Raw genomic sequence first — 22,811 nt, forward strand, 5'->3', positions numbered from 1 at the left:
CTTCCTCTTAGGAGAATAGAGGATCTCTTTCAATGGAAAATTTGAAGTAACAGTTTTTTGCTAGGTCTGGAGCTAATTAATAGCAAGCCCAAGATTTTGGATCCTGGTTACTAAAATTTTACGGTCAAATGACAATTTGCCAAAATGGAATATAGCACAAATGCGTGAAGTTAGACTGTGAGTCACTGATTTACATTTCTAAGGAACAACAGATTTAGGAATAAACCAGCAGGGAAAAACTGCACTTCTCAGAAAACTACTTCTTTTACTTGAGTGCAAGTGAAATGCTAGAACATACAAACATCTGTTTTTCACCTGAATAAATAAATAATCTAACCAACCAACTTAACATCAACCACAGCTCGCTAGAGTTGCTGTGTAGCAAACTAAAAGCCTTGAAATCACAGCCAGCAAGCCAAGTTCTCTTTTGTGCTGGCTTATTCGTGATAAGTATGTATTTCCCTATTATATGAACTCCTTAGCCTTGATAGCAGGGAACTCTTTTCCTAGTTCTGCAGAACTCAAATAACGCCTTTGTCCAGGAAGCAAACAGTGCCAGCAGAGTTCTGAATTAACACTTGTCATTGGTTAAAGGCAGTTCCTGATGTCAGAACTAATGGAAAAAACCAAGACAAATACTGGGACTTAACCAGACTCCATTGGGTTAACTAAATGTGGGGATCTCTGCTCTGACTGATCTTACTTCCTGGTTTTCTTTGTGTAGCTTAAAAAACCATCATAACTTTTCTGCAGCGATCACTTACCTCTTGTACAACCTAACATACTTCATTTTTGCCCATTTTAAGTATCAACATCAAATTAGATTTGAAAAATATCTACAGTGAAGGATTGCAGATTCTTAACATAAAAATACAGGAACAAAAGGATGACTGGAATGAAACAAAAGCGCTACTGTTAGGTTTGCAGATACATACTCTCACTGGTGAAATTTTACCCACATTCAGCACCTGAGGTAATTTCTGTGGCAAAAAAAAAAACCCAACCAATCTGTGACATGCACTGGCATTAATACAAACATTACTGCCGTAAAACACAACTTTCTCTTGATTGTACATAGAGTTTATCTTGATGTTGGCCACTAACTGCCCAAATAGATAAATTCCCAATGCAGTCAGTCACTCACTGACTAGACAGCAGAGATGACAAAAACCTTTAAAAAATGAGAATAGTAAAATACAGCAATTTAGCAGATGTTTGAAGAATTCTCAAGTATTATTGCTGCAAACTGCTTATTACTGTTCTTATGCTAAAGATTACTTTCTTCTTAGTTTAGCTGCAAAACAGACCACATTTGCTACAGTACTACAACCACCTGTGTCACTGAAAATGTAGGCAGGAGTTTTCCACTAACCTGGTCTTTTAACACTGTAGCTAATGAAAAAATCCAACTACTTCAACTAGATGAAAAGACACTATTCATCTTCAGTATTCACATTCAAATCCCAACTACCTTGTCTACCTTAGGACATACTTTACACCATGTTCCCCCCAAAATGACACAAAGCTATACAAAGCTTGATATAATCCTTTCCTATAACTTTATGTGGTGAACCTTTCAATTATTTTATTCTTTCACAGAATAAAATAATAATCTATAATTTTCCAGGCAAAAACTGAGCAGATGATGTAGGCCAATTTGAAAGTGAAACTACTACTAATTATTAGATCCTTTTATTAGCAGTGAAACACAGACAGGAGAAGATCCATCAGACCAAGCAAAACCAAATCTAGATTTAAAAAATGCGCCAATACTACGGAGATCATGCTATTCTCAGAGCCATTTTTAAGAGAGATACAATCAAGTAGGTTGCAAAAGACCTTTAAGATAAAGCCTAACGATTACCCCAGGACCACTAAACCATGTCGCTAAGGGCCTTATCTACACAGTTTTTGAACGCTTCCAGACACAGTGAATTCACCACTTCCCTGGACAGCCTTTTCCAATGCAGTTTCAATAAAGAAATTTTTCATGACATCCTGGCACAGCTTGAAGCCGCTTCCCATCACTCGTTACTTGGGAGAAGAGACCAGGCACCTCCTCACTTCATCCTCCTTTTAGGTAGTTTTAGAGAGCAATAATGTCCCCCCTGAGTCTTCTGTTCTCCAGACTAAACAACCCCAGTTCCCTCAGATGTTCCATATAAGACCTGTGCTCACATGTTCCTATATACTGACAGCTGTGATGGAGTCCTTTATCTTTCTGTTTATAGCGCAATTTTTCAACTTACTGTCATATTTAAAGGTGATATTGAGCAGTCCACTGTTCCTGCTGACTGATGACAGCCCCTGTAGAGAAATAGCAAGAAAATAATTTAAATAAAGCAACCTATTTTGAACTCATGTAGATTTTTATTCTGTAAATAGTTCACTGGAGAACGAACGAGCTTGTGACTTTTCTCCTTCTGTTCTGGCACATTACCCACCAGTCTGGCCACAGGCAACGACAGAACAGATTGTACACATCTGCATGCACTCACCTGTCAGCAACTGTAATAATCAAAGAGGTGAAAACAAAGAGAAATTGAAGTCTGAAGGTAGTATTTGCATGAAGACATGAAATTGTGACTTAAGTAGTATGACCCCAGCAGATGCAAATCACTTACTTCTGAAAGTGTTGTGATGTTCCCAACTTCTACCACCCAGGTTAAACATACCCGTACAAACCCCACATCTTTAATCAGGGTTTAATGACAAATCAGATTGGGCTCTCCAGGGCAAGAAAAGAGAACGTCAGTCAGGAAAAGCTAATGTCAATTCTGCAGTCACGAAAAAGAGTATCAGAAGTTCCAATGAAAATAAGGAGCGACAAAGCCAAGCTCTGTGCTCATAGCACTTCAGCTCTCTTTCCTTGGTGAAGGTCATTTTCAGGAAAGAAATTAAAAGGCAGGAGCGAAACAGTACAAGAACTGGTTAAAGAGAACTCATCACCTCTCAGACACTCTTCAGCTCCAAACAGGTGTCTGAAGGACACTCTTTCCTGTTTGTCTATTGGGCAAACTGACCCACCGCATTTTCAGCACACACTAAATTTATCTATAATCAAGTAATCCTTTTTTCCTAAATCTAATATTATTCAATGCTCACAAGAACTACACAGAACTCAAAGCTTAGCCTAAATTGAGGTACAGTAAGCCATGGTTATGTAAAGTGGCTTATGGGCCTGGTTCATCAGCACACCCAAATTGTACATTTGAGAAAATTACTACAGAGAGAGTATCAATGTCCAATGTCTAGGTACGTGCCTACATCTATCTTTCATCAATTTATCTTATGCAGATATAATTATATGTAATTCATGTTTCTGTGCCTGATATAACTCCGGTGGAATTTACGTTTCCATGTCTGATGTGGTTTATGTACTGGATCACTTTTCTGTTGGGTTTTTTTTTTAAGTGGGAGGCCTCAGTCATTTTATCATGTGTTGTAAACTTTTTAAAGAAAGCCTTGCTGAGAAGAACTTAATTAGACAAAAACACAGACGGAGAATTTAAATTTCAACCTTCCCATTGATTATTGGCTAAAATCAACAACCAGTTAATGAAGAACAAATGAAAGAGTGGATTTCCAGCCAAGGTAATTCAGATGATGTATCCCATGACTTTTCCAGGAGAAGATCATACTGCAGAAATCCATTACACTACATCAGACACCTTTTCCTGTTATCAAAAACTATTAAAGCAAATACTGCCATTCTTGCCAGTGTCACAGCAACTGAGGACCAGTCAGAGAACTCTCCTATTACTCTCCCAAGCGTAAGTCCAGACACGTATGCAGATTGGTAAGTCTGCTCTCTCTTCTATAGCTATGGAAAAGAATTTCACCTTAGCCTTCAGAAATCACTAAAATTGGTTATGAAACACAAAATATTGCATCACACTCACCAGAGGCAAGGTTGAAAACTGGAACAAGGATTTTTATAGAGTAGTATCATTTGCCCTGAAAGGCAAAGGCAAATAACATCGTATTTACCATTATCATTAAAAAAATACCACCCATTGACACCATAGAAGTGTACCTGGGTTTAGTACTACAATGTAGAGAGCAGAAGTTAACAGTATAAAAGGACTCAAACGGTAACTGGATGCTGTCAGGATCACTCCTAAATGTTCACTCTATGTCACTTAATAGTCAGAAACAGGCAGGTAGGAAGAAAAACAAGGTATAAGTTCAGTTACCGTTTAAAAAAAAAAAAAAAGGTAAAATGCTACCTAAAGGATGAAAGCAAATCAGATCTTGATAATATTGTTAGAAGTTAAATTTGTAATGTCACCTTCTTAGGTGGCTTTTCATTTGTTTAACTTTGATTTAGTTTGGCATTAAACATGCTGTTACACAAAGCTGTTTCCTGAAGCAGGAAGGCGTCGAGTTTTTTTAAGTCTTAGCTCTTCCATTAATACCTGTTCAATTCTGACTCATTTTCTGTTTCGCTTAAACTAAATGTCATTTAACGTACTACTGCTACAGCAAAACAAAGACATTGTGTTTGATTAAAAAAAAAGAGTACTGAGCTTTCATATTTATAAATGCAGATAAACATCATATAATTTAATTTTTACCTGTCTTCCTTTTGTGTCCTAGAGCTGAAGTTTTGAGGGACAAATGTCACCAAACCCCAAAGAAAGTTAGCACAAGTCATTTAATTCATTAGATATATCTTTTATATCCCGTGTATTCAAAAGTACAATGTAGCAGTGTAAAGGTGTCATGGCACCTTTAATTGCATTTCTGTTGCAATTATGGTGACATCATAAAACACGTAACAGTTAGGGAGAAATCAATATATCACTATCATTAATACAGCAAATGCAAAAAGGAAATATAACGTAAGGCAAACGCAGCTGAACTTAAGCAGCCCATGGCACTTACTGGTTGTAAAAATTTGCTCCAAAGTGTACAGAAGTTGAACAAAGCCTGCAGTAATTTGCAAGAAAATGAGGGTCACCTTAAACTGTTGAACTATATAACTGTCGCATCAGTAACACGCTAAAGCATGTAAGCTGGTCAGACAATTCCGTCATGCTAAACTTTGGTATTAATCCTACAAGTAGTTACTGCTCTAAGTTTAAAAATGTACTCTTCCAGGAAGCAGTCCCTTGTTTTAACCCATAAATTAACTCTGCTATTTAAATGGCTTATAGCTGAGACAACTTGTTTAGAGCATCATACTTTATAACTACTAATGTTACGGCCTTAGGGCTCTGCATTCTTAGCTAATTAACCACTAACCTTTGTTGAATTTACATGCAGCTTGTATTTTATTCTGAACCTTACTAGAAAGCAAACCTCCATTGCCTGGCTACAAAATCCCTTTGGTCCACATAGTTCTATGCACACTGACTGAGAAGGAATACATAGGAAAGAAAACAGACAAAACATCTTTTATCAAGAACTATAGACCACTGATCTTTAAACACATAATTGAAGCTGAAATGCACACAAGATTAAATTACAAATAACCTTATCTATTAAAAAGCGAGTGTGTGGGCATATTATCCACAACATTAAACCTCAGATCATCTGAGCTCAAAGCACAGAACACCACAGAAAAACATGGTAAACTAAGCTCCAAATCCTGCATCTATGTTGGGCATTTCCATCATATATCACACACCTCAAATCACAGAAATCAGGGTTGGATCTGTTCCTCAATCCACATGAACAGCTTGAATAGGTAATGTTAAGATCTTAAGATACCCTAGATCAGCACAGTTCTGAATAACACGAATACACATCATCTCCTGAAGAATTAATAACTCATTTGGATATTCAAGGCATGTGCAGGCATTTTATTTAAATACCCATCTTTCAACATGTATTACTAAGAGGCAAAGAATATTACATGAAGTTAACCTGTATTTTTGTTCCTTTGTATTTTTCTAATACCTACCCTTCATTTATGGTAACAGCTTAATGAAATGCACTTACAACAAGTCTTTCTACCCATTACTATGCCACAGAGTAAGGATTACACTTCCAGAAACAAAGTTTAAATGTGATTTTTAACCACAGGAACTAAATGTGCCTCCAAGAAAAGTTAAACTAATGTCTGCCATCAGAGGCAGGGATTAAATACAATGGAAAAAAATAAAAAATCTGCTTAATTTTTATTGTTGAACTTTTCCCTCTTCCTTTTATTCTAGAACATAGAGAGTTTCATATTTTAAATTAACATCTATTTTTTGTATTTGACAATTCCTGCCAGAGACAGCACTGGTGTTTTCGGAATTGTCCTATGAATAACCATTTTTACAAATAATACTGAAATATACTCCAACATTCAACTGTTGTTGAGCAAACACTCTTCCATTTAATAAAGGCAAGAGGGGCACTGTCAGGCAGCCACTTTAACATCAATACTAGGAAACACAGATAGATGCTAACACTAATTACAGAGATCTGGTAAAGGAGGTAGGAAATCACTATCCCTCAGGCATAGCCTTGTGCACCAGACCAAAACAGTAATCATGATTCATCTTTCACATGTTGTTAATCAATGCACACATGGTCCTAATTTCATGCTCCCACAAGGCAAACTGAAGAAACAATTGTTTTTGAACTCTAACATCAAGATGAATAATCAAGGTTTATCATACTCATTGCTCAGTAAACTAAAAGCTTTATATTTGACATCTGCTCTTTTCATTGTACAGCTTTCTGATGCTTTCACACAAGTTAAAATATTTTCTATTTCTACAGTCATCAGTAAACAGATTATCTGCACTATTTATACACCTGCATTTTGGATGGCTTTCAACAGAATACAACAAAATACATAATCCATGCTAATATTTGCTATAGAACTTGTATGTATTACGTTGACTGCAGAATGAATTCTAAACCCTGGCTTGATGGGTTTATACTGTACTAATCCACTAAATGAAAAAAAAGAAAAAGCTACTTCATATAAGAATCTGGGAAAAATAACTCTAAGAGTAACATGTAATACTTACTTTCATAAACCAAACATAAGGAACTCATACTCCATTTGTATAATAATTGTCCAGACCTTTTATGATCATTAACTATCTTTTTTCACAAAATGACAACATTATCCACAGTTTTATGGTTGACTTCCCGCGTAAGTAATTACACTTTGGCTGAACAAATTCTCCTGCCATTTCGCTAGATATAGTTTTCTCAAGTTCCTCCTCTCATGAAAGGATATTGAATTGAACAGCTGCTGACTTAAATCCTACCAGAGAATGAGCTGGTTCCTAAATGTACACACACATAGCCATATACCAGCTTCACAGGGGTCTTTTAGGATTTTGGGGGTTGAAGCATGCTGATTGAAGACCCCAAATTTTAGTGTATCTGAAAAAAAAACAAACCCAAACCTAAACTGAACCAAAAAAAAAACAAACCCCACATAATGAAAATGCCTTTTCATTATGCCTCATTCCTGGGTATTTTAGTTCCTATTGAAAAAAGGCAATGTGGAAAGATACCTTAAAACATTAGTCAGTCTGATAGTAAGAAATCACTCAAAGAAGAAATACTAGGAAAAGTATTTACAGCCTGACTCTTCTGTATGCAACATGGCCCCACACAGCTGTTCACTGACTGTATGTCAACTGGTTCACTTGGAGGAACAGACAGTTCCTAAAGCCACAATCTAACAACAGAAGCAAATTTCATCTCTGCTATTTGCTGCCTACCGTGAAAATCTTAAATCTCCGAGTCAAACCCAGGAATTCAATCCAGCAAAAGCATAGCAGGAAAAGGGCACCAGCTCTTATTTCTCCCATGCAATTTGCAGGTTTGCCTAAGAAGCTTTCTAGGGTTTGCAATGTCACACTTATTTTTTCCCCAACTTTCAAAGTCTGGTAAATGACATTTTCCACTTCCAAGTCAGATTTCTAACTTTCAGTTTGGTAAATTAAAAACTTACAAAACCCCACACAAACGAAAAGCCCCCAGAATCAACAGAATATTTTCCAACAATAGGCACTTCCCACAAACACTACAGAAATGTCTAAGGATATTTGGACAAAAGCCAGAAGTCTGTATTTAAACCAGTGTTCCCTTAACTGTGAGATATGACCCCTAGCAGGCCAGCTGGGAGAAAGATGAGGTGTTTCGGAAGGGAGACAAAGCCATGCCAAGACAGGTGCGCAAATGATGATTGTGACTAGGAAAGAAGGGGGTGCAAATGGGAAAGTTGTTTTTAGAGGAACCCAAGACAAACTAATTTGAGAAACACCGACGTGTGCTATAAACAACAAACAGAGTAACTCACGTGAAATAATGGAGGAGAAATGCATGCAGCCTGTTCTGCATGCTTACTGCTTCACATATAACACAGCACACTGTAAAATGAACAAGCTAGCTAGTTATTCCACTCAAAGAATAGATGTCTTCTTGTGGTGGGAAGTTAGTATCCACAGGGCCCCTCACACTTAGAGGAACAATTGCATAAACTCTGGATTTTAGCTTATGCCTCAGTGCTTCTGAACTAACCTGTCTAGGAAAAAATTACATAATGTATTTTCACTCGTTTAATTGAAAGTTCACTTAATGTGCAAACATGCAGAGCCATAAACTGAGGCCCAGACTTTCTCCCCCAAAGATATTCAAAGAGAATTAGAAGATAATCAAGAGAAGGTTTCAAGAGGTGACTGAAGCATGAGAGAACAATAGATATATTATGTTAATATATATAGCATATACGTAGATGTTCCTTCATTTTGCTTACCACAGTAAGAAACTGTGTAGCTTTCAAAGGAGAGAACGTAAGGAAAGCGAAGACCGATACTTCAGAGCTATGAACTGTATCTTTCAAGATTTTATGCACATAGAGGCTTGCTGCTTCTCCTAAATCAGCAAGTACTTCCAAGTCAGCCAGATCCAAAAAGAAAGTTTTTTCCTTTAAAGCCTAGCATATGCAATGGTACCTGGAGAACAAATAAAGGGACTTATTTCCAAAATCATAAATAGTTCACTAATAGCGTACTGCTGCCAGATTCCTACCTTTCAAATTGGAAACTCCTCGCACAAGCTCTTTGTTTGACCGCACGTTTCATCCAAAGGAACAGAAAATCTGTAAAAGTAACTAGGATTGACTCCGTAGGTTCAATTTTAAGCTTCAGCCAGCACACAATTTACCATTTTGACTATTTCAGCACAGCTTTTTTCGTTCTTCGCTTCTCAATCTAATGCCAAAGTGCACACAGAAAACCCTTCACAATTCTGAGAGAAACTGTCATCAAATGTGAATTAATTGCTTTATTCATAACTGTTCTACCTAAAAAATTCTAAACTGAAATTTCCTGCATTGCTGGAGATTTTAATTGCACATGAGCTTAGAGTAAGCAGACTGGAGATGCTCCATCTGCAGTACAGAGTGAGTTTATCTGATTTGTAACTTTTGAAAGTGATAAGAACAGCTGCTTGCAAGGAAATCTTTAAAGCAGAACATCACATAAAGGCTGGAATGTGAAAAATTTGACATAGCACGTCTATTTTGGTTTGTGTGTATTCACACAACATCTCCCCCAGTCCTAATCCTTCTCCTCTATTATTCTGAAGTCACTGCAATCCTTTAAGAGCTTTGCAGCTGGAAAATATGAAATGCATATTTTTAGGGACTTATTTGTAATTCTTACATGAATGAAACATACAGGCACAACTAAGGAAAGTACTACATCGCCACAGGAGCTCATGACTGTAAAGAAGACTAATGCACATTAATTTTGTAGGACCAACATATAACGAGCCCAAAGTTTTGGTTCTGGGCAATATGAACACAAGGTAACTTAGCAATAACTCCACTTTACTGATTAGAGTGCCACAGAACTCATAAAACTTAAAGTAGATCGGATTTGGGATTGTTCCATCTTAATCCCTCTCTTTGAAGTAATGCAATTATTTTGTACATAAAACCCTATTCTTACGGACTTAGAAACACACAATTGTACTCATCCATAAGATTTTAAAACTGAGAATTCATAAGCAGTATGGTTCAACTCCAGGAAAAATCAATTACTTGCTTGCCAAAATCCCATGTTCTAGCTTTAAAGAATCTTTCACCATTCCCCCAACAGTATTCTTAATACCTCGCATGAAACTTGTTTTTGCAGATGAAGTAACCATCTTGAAAATGATACGCACATTTCTTCCCAAAGTTATCATCCCTGTGAGCTATTTAACTTAAAAAGGCTCAGGCAGTGAGAAGCTAGGAATTTATATGGGATAGGCATCTACCCAGTAGCCATGAAAAGGTACTCATCACTAATTTCAGTATCATGAGGGACATAAGAATAACAACATACCAAAAAGCACATTTACTCCATGTACAGTCATGCTATACAATCCCCTCATCAAAAGTGAGAGGCAGGTTGCTATAGCTTCAGAACAGACTGGCATAACAACTGTATCAGACATCTGGATGGCGAGAAAACACAATGACTAAAAATATTTTTTGGTTAGAAGTAAAAGTACTTGTACATCAACTATACTAATAAAATAAATTACCTTTCCCTATAAATCTGCCCCCAGGAAGCAATCAAGTATTCCTCCCTTTCTTCCTTTCACAAAGTTAATGGACAAGCTGGATAAGCTGGCTTCCTGCAGAGCCAGAAACAAAGTCTTGGTTATGCTGCCCTTCCTTCTAACTGTGTTAGAGGTACAGGCTTTGGTTCCTCCCCTACTACGCATTGTTACTGCCCCCTCCCCGAGACAGTCACGCAGCAATTCTTGCTGCTGAATTATACAGTAGTGCAGGGGGGGATTATTTTAGCAAATACATTTCTTCTTAGAGCCTCTGTCTAGTCCTGGTCCACAAAGATGAAAATTACTCCCACAGCTTAAGCAGAAATACATTCAGCAGTGAGGATTAGAAGGTCCACTGCTTACTATGTACTGAGGATCCACATGGTTGAACTTCAGAGGCACAGGCAGATACATTTGGTGGCTACAGATTTAAAGCTTCAGCTGCCAGGGAATTTACACACTCCTGGTTACCCTCTATGGAGTACAGCTATCATCTGCAGGCAAAAAAACTCCATTTGGAATGTGTCAGAAATACGCATAAAGCTGCACAAACACTTCTGATCCACCTGAAGGATACTTGGAGGAAATAACTGTCAAATATTCCAGCTACACTGGCCCCTCTCTGCAAGCAAACTGGAGCTTCCCCACTCACAGCCGTTTAAGTAGGAAAAGCTCTGCCAAATGATGATCAACACCAGGAATTTGAACACAACAAAATAAAGCCATCCAAAATACAGCTTTCTGAGGAGACCTCCTTGAGAATGCCTCTGAGGACTGCCAAGCTTGAATAAGATTTACCTCAGAATTCACCTGATCATCAAGGCTGACTTTCTTCTCCTAGAGTTCTGGTTTTCAAGCTCTGCAAAATCCATGTATTTTGTCCCTAACTGTGCTATTCAATGATCTCTTTATGACACAATAGCTTCTGCCATCAAGATTGTTGAGGCTTTTCACAATGAAAAAAGGAGGAAGAGAAGCCAGAACACATTCAAATATTCCGATGTGCTCATCTCTCTTCAGTACTTGGATTTGAAAAGCATTAAGTACTGCTGAACGTTACTGATGGAAAAAAAATCGAGGAAATGTTTGTGTTCTAAGTATATCTGTGCTGGCAAACTCTTCAGCATTATGTGATACCAAGTCTTGTGAGGTTTTTAACGACTAAAATAGGGAACCTAAATACAATTTTTTAAACAGAGATTTAATGTTTGAAATAGTATTGAAACTGCAGTCTGACTGCATTCAGTTTCCACTAATAAAAGTCACACCCTATGGATATCACACTTTATAATACACTTGAACAAGTAAAACAGTTTAAGAGATGCATTTTTCCTATGTATTTCATGTTAAGTGCTTTTGAAAGTAGGCCAAAGCAAAGGTTACACATTCTATCCATACAGTACTTGGCTAGTTCATAACTGCCATTTTCATACTAATTAATACACTCCTTGACATGAAACGTGATAGCTGCTAGAACACTGACACAACCTGTATCACAACCTGCCTGGGCTTTAAATTACTTCAGTGGTGCCACTTGCTTAACTACTCTTAAAACTCTTGCAGTATTTTCATTCTAAATCTTTTTCATGAGGGATTGCTCTTACCCAGTTCCTAGAACCTTGGAGCACTTTTGGGGTTTGTATCATTAGTTAAAAGTGGATTAGCCAATTAAAAACCAAGCTCTGGCAAAGAAAATCCACATCTTAATAACTTTTCAAAGCAGCTTTCTTTTAAATGATAAATTCCCATTCTTACTCATAAATAAGAATATGAAATCACACCTTGGGAAAAATAACAGGAAACCTAAAATCAAAAAGCTGACGTATAAATGCAGGCTTGGCATATGGGTCCACTCTCATGGCCTACTCCAACAAAATGCAGGAATGGCGTACAAAGTGCATTTAGCCTCAGGAAAAATACCGCTGCTGCGCTGTTCTAAAGAAGTCCCTCTGGTTTCCACACAAGCAGCACCAATAAGATCCAGACTCATTCCACACTAAGTCCTTACCAGTGAAAGGAACCCAAAGAGAGAGTATCCTATTCTGTTATTTTACATACCTCACTTAAATGGATAGAAATAAAAGAATCATTTTAGAATATGTATCAAACACATCAGCTGTTCAAGTGAAAAAAGAAATCAGCAAAGATATATTCTTACACAGCGTTTCCATTGTGGTAACACTGGAAAGGTCACGCTAGGCTAGGTGCCAGGGTGCAAGAGGCTGTAACTGATCATCGCCACGGCGTATTTTATAATGTCCACAGACCAGCTTGTTCCTGTGGTGTTGCACATACATGTAAAGGAGGATGGTGACAATTCTAAAGCCTTAAGGCTGAAAACAGGTTCTTGACCTCACTTTTCTTGTCACCCAGGTCTCTATGAAACACCTTACGAAGCACTAACCATTAAAAAAACAACAACAACAAAACCACCCCACAAACACTTTTTGCCCTGTTTTGAACAGAAGATTCATCTTGTGATTTCTCCCTGCTCAGAGACTTGGGAAACACAGATTGATTTCCTGCTTTATCCATACCGTATCAGACAACTTCAAGCAACTTCTTAATGCTTTAAGACAACTTAAAAAGATTTACATTTTCTTTAACAAAATTTAAAAGAAGACAACTTCTTTTAAATGCTTTAAGGTTTCGAGCAAGCCATTTAAAACCTTTTGTGCCTTAACCCCTCATCTGTAAAATGGGATAACAGAATTGCCCTTCCTCCAGCTGTCTATGAAATAACTTCATATAGCAAAGTACTCAGAGAAAGGACTGCCATTTATCCTGTGTCCACATACACACCACTCGACATCACGAGGTGCAGATCTCACTTCATGCCCTTTGATGATATCCACAGTAACAACTTCTACAACAAATCCTTGGTTTAAAATTTTCCTTTCTTTAAAAGGGGAGTGCTATTTTTTGTTATAAAGCTTTGCTGAGTCACCGAAGTTGAGTAACAAATCTTGACCCTACTAAGATTTGGTTTCTGGGTATGCAAAACAGAAAAATTCCATGCACCCAAATAACTTGGCTGATGCAGAGTTGATAAGCTAAGGCTTGACACTATGAAAGAAACTAGATGCACAATTTTCCACGTTATAATTTGTGGATTATTGGCCTGAGTTGTTTTGATTAGTAATAAGGTGTGAGGTGAAGTTATTGTAACAGAATTATCAGGGTAAGTGGCAGTAAGTGCTTATATGAATTTGACACGAACTATTTGAAAGCTAAAATACAATCTACTGAGGTTTGGGGGGGAAGGGGGGGAACCTGTAAAATATTTAGGAACAAACAAAGGAACAAAGCTCACATTCACAGTGGCAATCAATTAAGTTTTCCGCAAGGCGATGCTCAAGACACTGAATTACAATCTAGCAGAAACAGGGTGTCAAGTCAGATATAAAATCATCTGCTCTGATTTTAGTGATGGGGCTTATTAACTTTTCTCTTGACTTTTAAGTAAATACTTAGCTTTGTGTAACAATTTTACCATGATTGGACAAAAACCAATCAAGCAAGCACAGCGAGTATTATCTGGACCCTATTTAATCTCTGCCTAATCTGATAATGTTTGTTACTCTAGCCCAGATCCTCCAAGGCAAGAGACACACCGAATTCACTGCTCACCCATGCTCTGTAAAATAGCAAAGAAAAAGCTTCAAAACAGATTTCTCTACTTACAAATACATGTCACATGAAGGTACACACACTCTCAGAAGGAAATCATACTAAACTTCTATAGTTTCCCTTTGAACACTACCATGAATTCCATTTTTCTTCCATCTCAGCTTAGTCAAATCATAAAATAAAATGTGATTAATTGGTTGAAAGCAAAGGACTCAAATGAAAATTATCCATCAGACTCAGCACTCACATGGCCACTCCACGGTACTGTTTTCTTCTCATCTGCTCTTCTCACACCATTTCCCCCAAAATAACACCAGATAAACTGGTTTGCACCGGAAAAGTTAAACTGACACCTCTCTTTCAATAAATGAATTTCAATCAGTCCCATACAGTACTTGTAAAAAACTGTATCCTTTACAAAAGGAAATCCACAATCGTTTCCAAACTTTTAATAACCCCATTTTAATGTGCAATAGTAGGAAAATGAAAAATTGACTATTTCAGGATGTTAACACATGCTCAAGATAAAAACGTAGAAAGTTTTAACCCCTGGTTATAACATCCCCTGGATGACCAGCAAACATTTACACTGATCTACGAATGCAAGAACCATTTTTACACAATGGTGTTACTTGGACTCCGGCAGTAACTCCGGCCAGCCTGAAGTGCCAGCCCCAAGACACCCACAATCAACACAGCACTAGCAAGAGGGTCAAGCATTAGGTCAGACTGCCCAGGGAAGTGGTGGAGCCACCATCCTTGGGGGTGTTTAAAAGATGTGTAAATGTGGCACTTAGGGACATGGTTTAGTGGTGGACTTGCCAATGCTGGGCTAACAGTTGGACTCTATGATCTTAAAGGTGTGTTCCAATCGAAACAATTTTATGATTCTGTAATTCTTTAAAATGCTCTAAATAGTTTAAAATGTAAAGCTGTTCAAATACTACTTAACGCATGAAAAATACACAGAAACTTCAATCTGACTGCTTGAAGTTTCCGCTTATTACAGTCCATGGGTCTCACACTTTAGAACATATTTCCAAAGGAGACAACTTGAAGAAATCCATTAAGCTGAAAGAAACTGATCATCACATAGGAGTTCACACTCTTAAAAAAACAACCAATTACAAATAAAAAGACTTTGAAGCAGTTTGGCCACCATACAGTAACTCTTCGAACTGCTGTTCACTTGGCATATATAGATATTTACCTGAAAATACATTACTACTATTCATTCTGTCTTGAAAAGGTTAAGGGATCAGTACTGAAATACAAAGTATGATATTAATAAGTAGTATCTTCACATAAAATACTATAAAGTAACAAGTATTTGAAAAAGTATTACACTCTTCTAAAATTAAATACTTGTATGACACCAGTATCCACAGTGATTTCTCCGAAATGAGACACTTTTTGCCCTAGACCATAGGATGAAGTGATTTGAAATGGAAATATTTCCTGTCCACTCACTGCCAGTTTCTGTTCCCAGAGTGATATAACAGATGACATCCAGTACAATAAATTCTTTTATTAACCATAAATTTGAGACTGCTTTAGGGATTTGAAGTGTTCAGTTTCATGCGGAAAAAATGTAATGTTATCCACAGCCCATCAGCATGTGTAACAAAAACAGAGCCACAGGTTACAGGACTTTGATCAAATGATGAAAAAAAAAAATCTTCTGAATTTAAAAATACTTGAAAAAGCATCTCTAATCATTTCTAACCTCTTATTTTTAAAGACACACGCACACTGATTCTCTTCTGCAGGAAGCAATCTCTTTAACAAAAGATTCTACATAGAAAGTCAATACCATGAACAAGTTTCCTTCTAGCAATTATCTTATTAAAGAAACCAGAACTGCAACCTAAGTTTTAAGAGCTTAGGCATTTAAATACACAGACTAAAGAGTTACTGAACCAGTATTTCTCTCTAACTTTCACTCGACTTCTTTTTATCAAAATTAAACTGAATTTATAAATATCTAATCCTAACACATTGCACAGGAAGATAATACAGTACAGAATATAAACCCCTTTCAGTTTAAACCTTCATGTCTAGTAAAATAAAATTACATCATTGTAGTAAATTGAGATGTGAATCCAAAGGCGAGCATGTTTTACTCCCAGTGTACATGATAACTTAAAACAACACTACTGCTTGTAAAACATAAACATGGAAACTATCATTTTCTGCCTTGCAGCAAAATCTAACCTTATTGGAGGGAAAGTGGAGAATTCATACCTATAACTACACATTCATATCTATACCTACAAATCAACTTTCCACATACAAGCATGCAAATAGACTACTAGAGTTTACAAATCGCTAACCTCTGCAGTTAAACGGAATATAAAAAACAGTAACTAAAACATATATACCAAATGTCACATGGCTACACTGAAGAACAGTCATCCATATCTATCAGCACTGTTAGATGATACCGGGGTTATTCTATCATTTACTTCATGGCTTTGATTCCTACATTTACTGCCAGAACGTAATGAAAAAGAAAGTCTGTCCTCACAGCTCATTCTTTAGTGAGCTGAATGTCCCATTTTCAAACCTCTGCATGACATTTCACGGCTAGTGGTCCTTATTGAAAGAGAACCCCAAAAGTGAATGGCATGATTAGTGAATTACTCTTACAAATGCAACTGTATGGAGAAACCGAAGCTATCTCAACCTGTATTATTCCTGACTAATGAATAAAAGATAAAGGTTTGGTTTCCATTGATGTTCTACAGAAGCATAAGAACAATAACTTTTCACCTGTTAGGGTCAGGGTGAATTATGTGTTTGTTTTGTTTTTTTGATTCTCATTTTAACTTTTTTTGTGGTTAACCTATCAGTCCTGTCAGAAGGGAACCTAAGGTAAAGTTAATCATTAAACACCCCCAGCATAATTTGCTGAAAAAAAAGTAAACAATAAAGCATGTTACTGATTCTTTGCAAAGTACCCTATGAAGTAGTTTTTATTATACAACAGAAAAAGTAAAACATTCTATATTCTTTTAGAACCAAAGCATCAGGCTATACATCTGGTCCTTTCTTCTAAGCAGCATCTTAGAAGATGAGAGAAAAAAGTCTCAGAGAAAAAAAATCTGAGGCAGTAAAGTCAAAGCTCTTTATCATGGGGAATAATCCTTGACTGTACTCCACAACTACACAAATTCGGTCACAGATACTGTACTACCACGAGATGCTGTCTTCAGAGCATGCCAAGAAAATGAAACCTTGGAGAAGACCTAGTGGGCCATTCTGTAATTTTAGTGGTAATCTGCCCAAATTCCATTCACAAACTATAGGTTGTAGAGTGAAGTCCCCCCCTCGGGTTACAAATGAATACCCTACCCTTCATTTCCTGGCAGGAAGAGTTGTATAGCGTTACCGTGCACTCTGTTCCACCACAGAGCTGGCTGCGGTTCAACAGCCGCTGAAGTGATTTCTGAAACATTATCATCTTCTTGCCTGTGAAAAAGTCACTGGCGAAAAAAATGTTCACATGACAATTCTTGTTAATTTAGACCTTACATTTCATATATGCGCACTATGCTAACCTCAGTTCCTTTGATGATGTGCTTTTTTAAAGGTAGCTAAATTAACACACCTCAAGGGTGGGAATTTTAAAAGTATCTCAGTAGATATATGGAGCATCTCAATCACTAAATTAGCTTAGGGATTTCTCAACTCCCCTGTCCAGTCCTTTGCTCCTCCTTTGTGCTATAGTTCAGCACGTCCGGACCTATACCTAACATGACTGCATGGGGACCTCATTTTATTCATGCCATCAAAATGACCCCAGTTGTGAAAGGAAGGAAAAGAAAAAAGGAAAGTAGGGGTACTTTCAATGCAAACAGTTTTAATAATGTCATTTACAATGCAGCTCACAAGCAGGTGCATTAAAACAGGTGGGAAGGGAAGGACAAATAGCAAGACCAAAGTGGGAGGAAGCAGATGGGAGTGAAAATTTCACTAATCAGCTTCACTGCAGAGTCAACATAAAATGTAACTACACCCTGAGGCACAAAAGAGAACAAATCCCATTGAAAGTTAATAGGAGTTAGGGCACTCCATTCTTTTCCAGAATCCCACTCAAAGCTTCTAAGGATCTGTTCACACTTACAGGGTGAACTTAAATCACCCATTTATACCCCGTATCTCTAAGACTTCAAGGCAAAGAAGCCCAGCACAAGCTTGAGAACTTTGCCAAAAAGGGTTTGTGATTCAGCAACATCCCCTTCCCACACGATATTTGAAGCTCATCCAGGCAGAGCAGTCTTTATGCTCAGAGTAAATTGCACAACTTACTGGTTCCAACTTCCATACTCATTTTGTTACTACTGCCTGTAATTAGGGGCAAGCCCAGGCAGGGAGATAACACTGATCTCCATAGAAATTGGAGGAGTATGAAGCAGTGCAAGCAGGCTTTACCAGGGCTTTGAGACAAAGATATGGACTGGCACCTGAACAGCACAGACAGGGAAACTGTCTGGGCACAGCTGTACCCAAAGTTACTGTGGTGCATTTAAAAAACATATAATAAAATCTATCCCTCAGGGCCTCTTTGTAGAGGAAGTTATTACTATGTGATAAGCCAAGATAACGCCACACTGCACTACCCACTCTATGACCAACAGGCTGTATGGGTTGTTCCAGAACACACCTACGCCACACTCAGACTGAAGAGAGCTATTATCAAGAAAGCCCCTAAGGATCAGCAGCTGCCATGCCAGCTAACTGCTCTGAACTAGGTATGATGCCCCACTGACACAGCTATCCTGCTTCTGGCAGTCAGCTCCCTGGCTCCCAGTTAGCCCCACTGTCTGCAACACTGCCCTGCACTGAGAATATTCACCCAGAAACTCTCCTCACGGGATTAACTTTGGAAATGGACAGCATTCTGAACGGGTGTCCCAGCTTAGTGGGTAGTAATATTCCCACGGACACAAATAAGCAAAGCGAGAAGAGGCTTCATTTCCAAGCGTGCTAAGCACGCAGCTTTTGCACTGAGGACAGTCACAGCTGCTGAGTGCTGGGTAACCACACGGCATAAGCCACTTGAGGTGTAAAAGACAAAATCCCATCAGGATGGAAGTCACAGTTCTGCCACTGATTTTAACAGGTAGGATTTTAGCTCTTTCAACAAAACAAAAAACCCAACAAACAACAGAAACTAACAAAAAAAACCCACTCAACAAAACCCTCAGTATCCTATGTTTAATAGGAAACAGATTGAGGAGTTGTGTCCACAAGAAGATGACAAGCAGAGGCCTGAATACAGTATGTGAAATCATTGCAAAAAGATAATGTGACTACTAGAAGTCTCTAAAGTTGTATTTTTTAATGCTTTCTTATTCCAGGCCAGTCACACCTGGAATACACATGTTGAACTGAGCAGCGGATAGCTTCTAGTTTCAACAATTTAGAAGACTTACTGTTTGGAACTAAACATTCCGCTATTACGCTTTCCTACTAGCTGAACTAAATTCACACACAGTTTTAATCTGCATTGAAAAGAAAAACAATTTGTATCCTGTAAAATTAAAATTATAAAGGGGACTTTTACCAATCAGATTACTCGCTGGAAGTCCTTATGCAGCTAGACAAAACTCTACTTCTATGGATATGCAAACACAAAAGAAAATCTCCTTTCATGAATCCTAGAATCTAACCTAAGAGCTTGTTTTAAGCTTGGAGTTCTACAACTTTAAAGGAAAATATTAGAAACATACCTAAGTTTTGATGTTACAAATACAAAACTCTAGAAAATAAGTTTATTTTATAAGGTAGAGTGCATTTTAAGTGACAATACTATGAGTGTAGGATTCCCATGGAGGACTAAACCCCTCCATTTGAAAATACAAAGCAAAATTAATTGGAAAACATAGTTTGAAAAGTATTCTTGCCAAGAGTTCTTAGAAAGGATCACCTTGAATGTGTTTGATGCCGAGGAGACGCCATAACTTTCTTCACACAAAAGCAGTCATCAGCAGAGCACAACCAGATGTTAAGTTTTCTTTTCTTAGTTTTTGTAAACCTCTGTGACCTTCCTCAAATTAAAAAAGGGAATAGCATTTTTAAAGCCACAGGAGCTATCATTAGTGAAGCATGCTGAGGATTTTCATTAATTCATAGCCAGCCAACCAGGAATTTTCCCACAGCCGTATACAAAAAAAGTCAGAGAAGTCACTGATTGCTTGGTTGGATTTGAATGTAGCCAGAAGTAAGATCAGAAATATCTAGTCCCTCCCACTGATAGGAGAGTGAAGAACATAGGGAAGGTCAGAAATTAAAATCCAAGTCTGCCCACCAACCATGAGGAAAATCCAGCATTGTCATATTAGAGTGGGTATAGCAAGTTATTACATACAATTTTGTAAGAGAAGAGATTTCATATAGAGAGATTGATAGGAATCAATTCTTTGGAAACCTTTAAGGACAGAAGGTACAGTTCCAAGAATTGTGTGCTTATCATCTCCTCTACACAGCAGCCTCAAGACTCAACCTGCTGTTGTCCAGTTGTTAGTATGACACCCACCCATTACAGCAACTTACGACCTCACACACATGTTTAGTTGGAGTCCTTTGAACTCCGCATGTTCCCATTTGTCCCTTAGAGTTTCTGTCAGCCCAGGGTTCCAGCACTGAAGGAGCTTGTACTTCCCATGTTAGATCATCAAAATACAAAGGTTACAGAAAACAGACGAATGCATTTCAGCAGCGCTTCTCTCAAAGGCATTACAATGATCCCTGCATTCCTGTGACATGTAACGCTCTGTACAGCATTTGTAAAGGAAAAGCAAAAGGCTGAGTAGATACTTAAAGGCTGCTAGCTTGCAGACTCCATGCTGCCAACAAGAAGGTGCATCTGTCAACACAGAGCTCATTTCACAGCCGCCTCTGTACAATGTCAGGTCACCAAGGGGTACAAATTTGATTCAGGTAAGTCATGGGCACACAACTCCAATTCTGCTGAATTAATCAGAACATACATTTCAGAGTTTAGGCTTTCAGGCCTGCAAGCACAGGTATAACACCTAATTGACCATAAAACCTCGCAGGACAACGCTCTCACACTCTATGATTCTATGTTGGACAGAATGGGCAACATGGTCTAGTGTGAGGCATCCCTGCCCATAGCAGGGGGGCTGGAACTAGATTATCTTAAGGTCCTTTCCAACCCAACTATTCTATGATTCTATGATTTGGGCACATACAGAATAAGCAGCATGAGTGATGTGCTTCAAAACCAGGTTTACTGTCTTGCTGAATAACAGCCCAAGACCAGATGCATAAAAGGGTGCTCATGCATCTACAGCTCTAAACTTGAGGCAACATGAAGGAGGACCATAATAAGGGATTTAAAGCATTTAACTTAAAGTTAAGCATTTAACTTTAATTTAAAGCATTTAACGGATTGCTGACATAAATTTCATATGTTCGATATCCATTTATGTACTACTGATAGATTTTGACACTTCACTGAAAACACTGCTCACTTGTCTTGTAGCCAGCATCAGTGTTTTTCATGCAGTAGGTGAGCTATCACTCTTTTAGTTCCTACCTGCCCTAGAAGTGCCTGGCCCTCTCCCAGAAGGCCTTGACAGCTTTTCAGAGGTACAGAGTCATACCAGTGAAATGCCAGAGCAAGGATTCTTTGGTCATCTAAAGAAAAGCAGTCCCTACCCCTTCTGCTCTGCATCATGCACACCTGTAGGTTGATACCAAAATTACTCTTATTTCATTTCTACTTCAACCTATTCAAAAGGGTTTGTTAGCCATGATTCCAGCCCTAATTACTGCTAGCATACTAAGAAAATTATTTCATACTTAACTCTTTTATCCTGCTCATTTTGGTTTAAGGAACTCATCTACGGCCATTAATGGATTGCTTAATTCAAGTTAAAGGGGGGGTTTAACGTACTGTATGGCTCTGGCAGGAGGAGACAGCTACTTTCCTAAGCCAATACAAAGAATTCATCCACCTGTTTGAAGGCATTCATCACCTACTGCCTAAAGAGCCTATCAATGAATGCAGTGGGCTTAAAAAGTATGGAAACAGCCACTTAACAGGTAACTTCTTGTTAATCTTCAAATTTCCTTACTTTAAGGCTTCCTCAGTGGGTTCCTGAAGTTTGTTGGGTTTTCAGTTTTACTTTTAGGAAAAGAAACCAACCCTCAAATAACTGAAATGTGTTCTTAGAATATCCTCGACTTCCCCAGTGAGCTATTCTAGAACTTACTCCAGAACCATCAGCTGTGCATCCTCATCTGTCTTTACCATAACAGGCCCCTCTGGTGCTCTTTCCATCTCTTTCACCTCCAATCCCACTGTGTTTAGAAGTCTAAACACTGTACTTTGGGCAGGAATGAGAATTTAGTCAAACCCCACACAGGTATGACTGGCAGTTACTGCTGGACTGGCAGCTGCTCTAAACTGCCTTGTCATAAATGTTCCACATTTTAGTGCTCTTTCTACTGGATAGGCTTTAGCTAAACTCACTTCCAACAACTCCTCTGGGGTACCATTAAATCACAGTAAGCTTGTTTCCTCAGAATCATGTTCTTCACTGCAGCCACACCATAAATTAACCAGAAGCCCACTGCTATTCTTCAGTCAAGAAACAGTGCATATGGACAGTACCTCCCAAAGTACTTGACTGATC

At 38.1% G+C, this 22,811-nt stretch overlaps 1 protein-coding gene across 1 annotated transcript in view; it reads right to left on the bottom strand.

Moving 5' to 3' along the window:
- The window catches only part of IL17RD (interleukin 17 receptor D), a 46,956-nt gene that overhangs the window by 17,482 nt on the left and 6,663 nt on the right, over positions 1-22,811 (bottom strand). Inside the window, exon 2 of the mRNA XM_065687600.1 lies at positions 2,250-2,307. Coding sequence (XP_065543672.1) covers positions 2,250-2,307 — 58 coding nt within the window. The remainder of the gene's footprint in view (positions 1-2,249; positions 2,308-22,811) is intronic.

The sequence above is a fragment of the Lathamus discolor genome, chromosome 7 (genome assembly GCF_037157495.1).
Source record: "Lathamus discolor isolate bLatDis1 chromosome 7, bLatDis1.hap1, whole genome shotgun sequence".
Lineage (NCBI taxonomy): Eukaryota > Metazoa > Chordata > Aves > Psittaciformes > Psittacidae > Lathamus > Lathamus discolor.